The 9578-nt window shown below is 38.2% G+C and overlaps 1 protein-coding gene across 2 annotated transcripts; it reads right to left on the bottom strand.

Annotated features, from left to right (window-relative positions):
- Window positions 1-2905: 2905 nt before the first annotated feature.
- On the bottom strand, window positions 2906-5867 carry LOC132059145 (F-box protein At3g07870-like). 2 transcript variants are annotated; one of them, XM_059451663.1, is made up of 2 exons: window positions 5712-5867; window positions 2906-4250 (listed from the first exon to the last, which is right to left on the bottom strand). In XM_059451663.1, the coding sequence occupies exon 2, from the start codon at window positions 4245-4247 to the stop codon at window positions 3030-3032; it is 1218 nt and encodes a 405-aa protein (XP_059307646.1). In that variant the 5' UTR covers window positions 4248-4250; window positions 5712-5867; the 3' UTR covers window positions 2906-3029. The 2 variants fall into 2 exon arrangements, with proteins under 2 accessions (XP_059307646.1, XP_059307647.1); XM_059451664.1 differs by having other exon boundaries at window positions 2906-4122; window positions 5712-5866.
- Between the last annotated feature and the right edge of the window lie 3711 nt (window positions 5868-9578).

Here is a 9578-nt window from a genome sequence, read left to right as displayed (position 1 = left end):
GCAGCAATAATATCAGTGGAGAGAATATCCCAATAATTTGGAAGAAGAAAGGAGTCATTCCATCCACCCCGAGAGCTTTTAAAGGATGCATGTCAAAAACTGCTCGTTGCACTTCCTCATCAATCACCTCCCTAGTGAGACTTTGATTTATTGAATCATCAACTAAAGGCGGAATTAAATTCAAAATGGGGTCAAGATTTGTTGGTCTAGAAGTAGTAAATAAATTTTCATAAAATTGTTCTACTTCTCTAATAGTATCAGCTTGTTCTGACACCCAATTTCCATTTGCCAACTGAAACCCTTTGATGCTATTACATTTATGTCTCTGAATAGTTTTCATGTGAAAAAAGGAAGTATTTTTATCCCCTCTTGCAACCATAAAGCTCTAGATTTTTGTTTCCAATACACTTCCTCGTCTTTGTAAGCTTGCCCTAACTCCTTCCTTAAAATTCGAAGCTTATAAAGATCAAAATTATTAGGATCATTCTTAAGCTTTTCAATTTGATTTTTAATACCAATTATTCGCTTCTTCGAGTTTCCGTTTCCTCCCCTCAACGATGACATCAACGAGGACCAACACCTTTTTAATTTAAAACAAACTTTGGATTGTTCAAAGCCATCTAATTGTTCATGCCATGATCTTTTCACTAGATTATTAACTGCATCTTTTTCACTCCACCTTTTATCAAAGTAGAACCGACGTTTTTTCCTTATAGGGCTTGGTTCAGTATTTAGTAAAAGGGCAGAATGATCTGATGCCTCAGTATTTAAATGAGTAACTTGAGCCAAGTGAAAATTTAATCGCCATCTCGAAGAGACAATAGCTCTATCTAATCTTTCTTGAATAATTCCATCATTTTCCCTAAAACACCACCAAGTCCAGGGCTTCCCCTTAAAACCTAAATCCACTGCTCCTAAATTCCATATGAAATTCTTGAAATCTCTAAACGAAGCTATCTCTCTAGTTCTACCTCCTAACTTTTCCGAGTTATCAATAATATCATTAAAGTCTCCAACTATAATCCAAAGAGGACCCCAATTAGCCGATTTTATACTAAGTTCTTTCAGTTGTTCTCTACGAATAACTCTATCAGTACTCAAATACACAAAGATACACCAATATTTAGAATCAGCTAAAAGATCATGCACCAATGTCGCAATATAAAAATGCGAAGTTTGAGATTGCCATACCTGAATTTCATCGTTCCAAAATAAGCTTAAGCCTCCAGATAATCCAACAGGATCCACAATTGTAGCATAAGGCATATTAAGTTGTCGTTGAACTCGCTTAACAGTGATGTCCCTATTTTTAGTTTCACTAAGGAAGATCATATTCGGAGAGTGGAGATGCATTTTCTCCTTCAAAAAAGGAACTGTCAAGGATTCCCCCAAGCCTCGACAATTCCCATACCATAGCCCTCATTGTGGAGAGGGAAGCCATTTAGGGCTGGCCTCCCGCTCCACCATGATTTTTTTCTTTTGTGTTTCCATATCAGAAAGCAAAACATTAGCACCCTTCGTTTATCCCCTATATTCTGCATGCATTCTTCAGAAACAGCAACCTCATAAGGATTTCCATTAAAACCATTATTCAAACCATCAGAACAGCTTATTTGTCTGGCCATACGTTTCCAATGTTTCTTTTTTCTCCCTTCATTATAATTATTATTTATTGGTTTAGCTAAATCATAATTTTCTGTCACAGAATCATTCGCTAATGTGTGAGACGAGGCTTCAATATATGGAGTAAGATCAGTGGTACATACCTGGTCCTTTTGTCCTTCTATGATATTGATATTGTTATGGTTTATTTGATCACCGCCCGTGGTAACCTGATGTATGATTTTTTCAACTCCTTCGACTTAAGCTCAGCAGCATCCTCTCTTCCTTCTGGCAACTGTGAGCGCACAACTTCCTTTCCCAAATCCATATCCACACACTTTATAGAGATCGTTTTGATACCACCAGAAGTTCCCTCTTCAGCGTTATTCCCGTCACTGTTGACTTCCTGCTCACGTGATCCATAATTTGTTAAATCCATAGACTGTACTTGGTTTGTTTCCTCTTTGTTCAGCACAACGTCATCTTCCTTGTTCAAAACCATAATATTCTTACCTTTTGATTCAACTGCCCCTTCCAGGTTTTGCAAACTGTTTATAATTCCTACGACTCTTCTCCCTTCTGCCATTTCTGAGCTTAGATTTCTCGCCTTAGGATGCTTATCAGTAGTGTTTATCCCTTGGCGCCTCTGAACTTCCGAGAAAAGAACATGACTCTCTGCTTTTAACCATGTCCCAAACTGATCACTTTTTAGCGTGCCTAATTGTGCATCCTTGGCTCTTTGTACACAATTCTTACCATTATGTCCAAGCAATACCACAGTAATAACAAAGATAAGGAAGGTTTTCATATCTTGTTTCAACCCATTTTGTTTCCAATCCTAACTTTATCAGTTTACCTCTAGGCAGCGGCTTAGGGATATTCAGTCTGGATTTCAACCTCATATATTGTCCCACTTTACTTCCATTTTCAGGGATTACAATATCAATAGTACCTCTGAACTCTGGCAAGTTGCTGCAACTGTTTCTACTTCAGCAACTTAACTTGTATACACAACTACTTGTTGCTTCTACAATTACTCAAGCTGATGTTTATTCCTTTGGAGTTTTCCTCCTGGAGCTCTTAATGGGAAGGAAATGCAGTTAGTCTGACTTTGTTAAAGTAATGTATTTATTCAAATAAAGGCTTTACATATCTCAAGATGAATGTTTTGAGATTCATATACATGAATCTTTTATATTAATCGTCGTCGTTATTCCTTTGTATTCCACTGATTAGTTTCCTTTCTTCTTCAATGTACAAATTATTTTATGGCATAAAACCGACGAAATAAAGAAACACTTACTCACAAATATAACTAATTACTACATAAATGGTTTCATTATGTTGCCAACACACTAAAAACACCATTTGATAACAAAAAAAAAAAAAAATATTAGAAAGGTTAATAATAAGAACATGGAAGGTATTTAGGCTATTGCCAGGAAACTCTTCATATAAGGCCTACAAGTACAATATGACTTCATTTCCTGCCGTGGCAATTCAATTCTCTTCATAGTTCTATGATCTAAATTATATAGAAATAACCCTTCATTCCACACGAGAAGCAAAAGTTCACCTTCTTGGATGTTCAGAAGCTTTATCCGCCCAGATTTGTCGTCAATAAGCGATGGAATTTCCATGAAACACAAACTAAAAGGGAAAATTCTCCTATCAGAGAGATTAACCTTGTACCTTTTGATCCACGCTCGCGTCTCATAGTCTTCCAAAATCCATATATCGACAGCATACTCAGGGAAAAGCAAGTTACAAAAAGACAAACAATCATCCTTCACAAAAAGAGTCATAGTTCGATGCGCTCGCTTTGAGTTGCACACAGTACTTCCAGGATGAGGCATAGCAGAGAGTTCTTCCTTATCCATTCTAAAAACCATGATTCCGTTTTCACAAGGAGTATTTTTTCTTTCTATATCGTGGTGCATGACCCAATGCAATGCTCCATTAACAACTGCCGAATTGACACCGGATGGCAAAAAGTTGAAAGAGGAGGATGAACGGATTTTCCTCCACGTTTGTGTCCGGAAAATATATACGAAATACTGACAAAAACTGCCTCGCACTTGCACGTAAAGAATTCTGAATTGTCTTGTGTAAGGACAAAAGTACAGAGCACATAAGAAGCCGGGGTGAAGTGTATGTTGTATAGTTACTTCCTCTTGCGTTATCGGATTGAAAACATAATAAGTAGACTGCCACCTTGAGGAAGCAAACAGAAGAACTCCTTGACAAGAGTATACAAGAAGGGGGTGTTCCCAGTACTTATTAATCATAAGCTCGGATCTGAGATGAAGTTTCTTGAAGGCGGCCTTCTTCTTCTTCTTGTTTTCACCAAAAACATAAAGATCCCGCCCGTTCCTGGCAAAATGATCCTGTATGAGAAGCATGGGTCTACTAGCTCTACAAAGATCATCATGTAAGGTGGTAAAATAGTCATGTGATGAGACCAAAGCTCTCCAACGCCTGCAAACCCATCGACATCTAAGAAAAGAATGTGCCGGCAGCCTACTCAGAATATCAATGATAAGACAATCAGGCAAACGTTCAAAAGTTTCACCATCATCAACTCTTATTGTAAGAAACAGTGAACCCAACAGTCCTGTAATCCATGTGAAGCATTCAAGTGCCATTACCTATAATATATAAAGCAGAAAATAAGAAAAACAATGGTTGTTTGGTATGACAGCAAAATATGTACCGGTTGATAAAAAACAAAAAAAGATTAAAACTTTTATACTAAGATTCTCCAGAATTTGAGAGGGTGATAGTATGACCATATAATAATGAAATAAGAAACTCAAATCATAGCCTAGACACCTAGTAATCAATGAAGTGGGTGGAGAACATGAGGGCTCAGGTAGTCAGGCTCAAATATTAATCCCAGTAGAGACAAAAAGTACTAGGTGATTTATCCTATCTGCTTAACGCTTGGTGGATGGAGTTGTCTGGTACATTTGCTGGTGAGAGATAGTAGATATCCGGCGAAATATTCGAAGTGCGTAAACTGGCCCAGGCACCATCGTTATCAACAAAAAGATATGGATCATAATTAAAACTTTTTGATACATGCTTGATCACGTGAAAGGGCAAATTAATATTACGAAGCAAGTAACCAAAATACACACATGTGCATCACCAGGACTCAAGTTTAAATTACAGTGGAGGAGCGGGGGCAGGATTTTCATTAAGGAGATTTAAAAAATAAAAAATAAAAAGTAACAACGCATGAAAAATCCAAAGAGGTTCAACATCTAATATATATAATATATATTTATATATGCAATGTGTGTGTGTGTGGGCAAATCCAACATTTGAGGTTTATGGGTTCTGGTGGGTTCACAGTTTATTATATGTACTGTGTATTTCTCAACACATATAGTATATGATTAGAGCCAAAACTACCTGTATCACATGTTCTGCTTCAATAAAGCTTAGCACATGCTTTCTCCCTTGTCTTGACTTTATATATATACTTTATATACATACATACATATATATATATATATATATATATATACATACATACATATATATATATATATATACATACATACATATATATATATATATATATATGTATGTATACATATATAATTTTTAAAAAGCTCGGGTTTGCCATATTTGTTTGTTTTGGCCAAAAGGGGTGGTGGGTGTGAAATTAGTAGAGATTCATATCTGTTCTTGATGAACTTTGAAGAAATGGACAGATTGAAGAAGAGAGTAATTCATCTATTCGTTATGATTCAGCTTAATGAATACAATGACTAAGTATCCACAGAGTCACTAACTTCTGTGACAGTATACACGAATATACGTGTAATATACACTTGAGCTACATCATTTAACAGGGTGTGAAGATATATACAAAGAAAAAAGTAATTTATAATTACTAATCTACCAATTTGTGAAGATTTCCATTGACTTGGCAATAGTAGTTAAAATTAGATTTCTAATTATGTTTCTCGCTAATCTCGTCTACTCTTTGATGAATAATACTTAATTGGGATTTGCATCCGCACCAGTATTCGGATATAAAATAAACAAATAAATTCATAAGAGTATGATCAATTATTGGGTAAATTAAAAGAACTTACAGCTTGTTGAAAATTCTGAACTTGTGGATTATTTCGCCTCCACCCGCAATTATTCAATTATTTGGATTGCAAATTGATTTTGCTGATGTATATTTCGGTTTATATGCTTAAAAAATAGATATCCTTTTCCAATTGAAAATAAGAAAAACCAAAATCACGTTTTAACCCCCAAAAGATGACATAAGTACTTTTGAGTTCGTTTAGTTTGGTTTAACCCCAAAAAACGAGCTGGAACCAAAATGACCCAATAAAAATCTAAGTGGATCAAAATACTCCCAAAAAAAAAAAAAAAATTGATACAAAAGTACCTTTAGCGCGATAAAATCATCAAAACTTAAAGCACTTAATCGTGATTTGAGCCGTTAAGTGTTTTAGCGTAATATTTTACTGCGCTAAACAATATTTTTCTCTCCCCTATAGCACAGCAAAATACTACACTATAGGACTTCCTATTTTCCCAAAACAGTCTCTTATTACATTTTCACACTTTTTTACGTACTTTAGCCGCATATTAATCATGCTTTGAGACTCCGAAACTTCAATATTTTATATAGAACCCTACTTATTTTTGTACGATTAATAAGATAAACTCAATACATCAAGGATACGCAAAAGTTCGAATTGTCGTTTTAGTGGTTGAAAAGTGCTCGAAGTCCATTTTTGTTTGAAGGCTTGTAGTCATTAGCTTTTCGTCATTTATGTTTTAGGGTTTCGTGTTATTTTTAAGTTAATGCTTAACTTTATTTCGAATGTGTCACGTTTTTTTATTATCAATTTAGGATGTGACACTACAAACAATAATAAAGACTAAGATAATATTTATAAATATAAATAGAAACGCTTTAAATATATAATATTTACTTAAACTGTACAAGATTATTGTATGTACTAGTGGGTCCCACATGTAGCCGGAGACTATCCTTAGGCCTAAGGCTCATACCATCCCCACCGCCCTCGCCATAATCTCCATCGCCCTTTATCCTCTTAATAACCGGGGGCTCTAAATCATGATGATCTCCTCTTCCCTTAGCCCTTGCGCCCTTAACTAGAACGTGCTTCTTCTTGGAATCTAGTCTCGCTGGCATGCTCAGAACCTCAGGCTGAGCTGGGTCTGGAAACTCGACCTCTTCCTCACCGGGAGTTGCCACCGCAGGCGTCGAAGGATGAACCTGAAAAATATATAATAGTTAGTACCATTTCTTATTTATATTGAATACATTAATGTTTGTTGAATAATCAACCTGTGTATCAACGGGTGCCTGAGTAGGCTCCTGAGATGGGCCTGTAGGCTTCTGAGATGGGTCTGGTGCAGAATATAAGGTAGTCTCCTGGACGAGATGCTGTTCGAAATCCAAATAAATGTTATAAAAATTACATAAATATTCACCTTATATTGAATAAAATTGATTTTAAGTAAAAAGTTTATCTGTAGCTCGATAGTCTCATGAGAAGACACCTACGCTCAGCAGACTCATGAGTAGGCTCCTGAATGGGTCGCTCTTGTGGACCCACTGACGCCGAATCCTAAAATATGAAAAAAATGAAATAATAAGTAACATATATATTTAAATAAGTACTTTAAATAATCAAATATGTATTTTAAATATTGACCTTATATTGAACAAAATTAATTTTAATAAAAAGCTTACCTGTGGCTCGACAATCACATGGGAAAACACCGCTGGCTTGGCAAACTAATGAGAAAAAGCCTGAGTGGGTCACTCTGGTGGACTCGCTGGCGCCGAATCCTAAAATATAAAATATTATTAAATAATGAGTAACACATATATTTAAAATAAGTAATTTAAATGAACAAATAAGTATTTTAAATACTAACCGGGATTAAAAACTCATCGAAGTCAAGAATCCTGGGTCCCTCTAAATTCCTCAAAGACCGCTCATCAGCTAATGAAGCGCGTAACGCCGCCCAATCGACGTTATCACGCTCCTCCATGTATGCATTTTGGCTCGACTAACCCAGGTATCTCAGCAAGTAGGAGTGCCTGCGTAAACGTAGGTAACTGTCTAGGTGAGATGCCACTGGCCTGAAACGGTTGTGGATGGACTAGAAGGGGAACGTCCTCTGGAATGGGAGCGGCCTTATATGCTTCATCATCCAGATGGTGTCCTATATCACAGGTCCTCTAGCAGCATCACCGCGTCCTCTATGTGCACCGTGTCCTCTGGCAAAGACGGCCTTCTCCTCTGGTAGCACCAGGTCCTCCTCCTGGCGCTAGCTGATACTCAGCCTCTGGAACAGGCTCCTCCATGCGCCTAAACTCTCCTGCCTGCCGAATACCATACTAGGATATCTGTACTATCTCTGCCGCAAGCACCGCAAGCTCGGGATAAGGCATATGCTCTGGCCCCAACATGCGTAATCGTTATACGGCCACCAGCTGCATTTGTGTTCAACAGTAAAAAAAAAAAAAACTATTTTTTAAAATGTAACAATTAATACAATTAAATAAATCTAAATACGATAAACTTATCAATGCCTCGTACTGCCCCGCGAGTGCTGAGTATCCTACATCCCTTGCGGGACGCAAAGCTGGGTTACCGATCAATCGGTATGTGATCTGATGATACCAGCGCATGTAATCCTGAATGGGAATCAAATGACCGACCACCGCTAAAGTACCCAACCTGTTCTCCCAACGGTGGAGCTGGACAACCATGAAAGCCAGAAATTCATCATCAACGGCGGCCCAATCGTTCCACTAGTAGTGTCGGAGCTTATGACGAACGTCAGGGGGTATACTCTGTGTATGCCCAAACTGTCGTAAGACGTGCTCGGGCATATGGTCCTCAATGATGTCCAGTTGTATCAATGGACACCGCGACCTCGAACCCCCCTGACCTGCCCTACAAAAGGCCAGCAACCCATCTAATATAGCAGCGTACGGCGTCCATATAAATAGCTGCATAACATATAAATACAAATTAGTGATCACCAATTAGAAAAGACATTTAATTAAATTAATAATGTAAAGTTAAATAGTTTTACAGCATCATCCGTCATGTGATCAAGCTGGTCCCGAAATGGAAGAATACTATGGTGCATATCCACATTCTGATCAAAACCCGCAGTCCACCTCCTCATATAAGGCATGTCAATATCGAGGTGATGCCTAGGTACGGGCTGAAAAGGCAGCATCCTCTTCCACATCCATAACTGTAAGCGATATTAGAAAATACGATTTTTTAGTCATCGTTTCAAGAGGTTTTGTTTACATTAAAAGAACGCACACTTAAAATATTACCTAGAGAAGAGCAAAAAATCCACACACATCGCTGACACCAATAGACGCTCGGCATAGGCATCTGTAAAGGTACGCCAAAACAGCACCGCCCCAGCTGTAGTCTCCCAAGCGGTCCAGATGCTCTAAGAAGACCAAATATCGTAAACTGACAAAGGCACCCGATGAGTTCGGAAATAAGATGCCCCCAAATATAATAAGCAGGTACAAACGGGCATGACGATCAACAACGTCCTGCTGGGTGCCGTCCTCAACAGGAGGCAGACCCTCCAAATAAGTGCAGAGTATGCTAATCTGAACCCGACTCTGTCCCAACATCTGGCCCTCGGCGCCAGGCACGAAGTGGGTGAGCCTAGTCAACTCCGTCACCTATGTACTACCAGGAGGAGGCTCGTACCAAGTGTATGGCTCTCCATCTACCCGCAATTCAAAGAGGACCTCTACATCCCCGAAAGTGGCCTCACCGGTGTGAAGATGGAAGGTATGTGTCACGACCCGGCCGAGGGCACGACGGGTGCCGAGGCTAACCTCGAGCACGTGCTCACTCTACCCTCTTGATCGTTCTTGATCCTTTCGCAAATCTTATACGCCAATTGTAGGGAATATA

This window comes from Lycium ferocissimum, chromosome 6 (genome assembly GCF_029784015.1).
Source record: "Lycium ferocissimum isolate CSIRO_LF1 chromosome 6, AGI_CSIRO_Lferr_CH_V1, whole genome shotgun sequence".
NCBI lineage: Eukaryota > Viridiplantae > Streptophyta > Magnoliopsida > Solanales > Solanaceae > Lycium > Lycium ferocissimum.
This window is presented reverse-complemented; position numbering and strand designations above follow the sequence as displayed.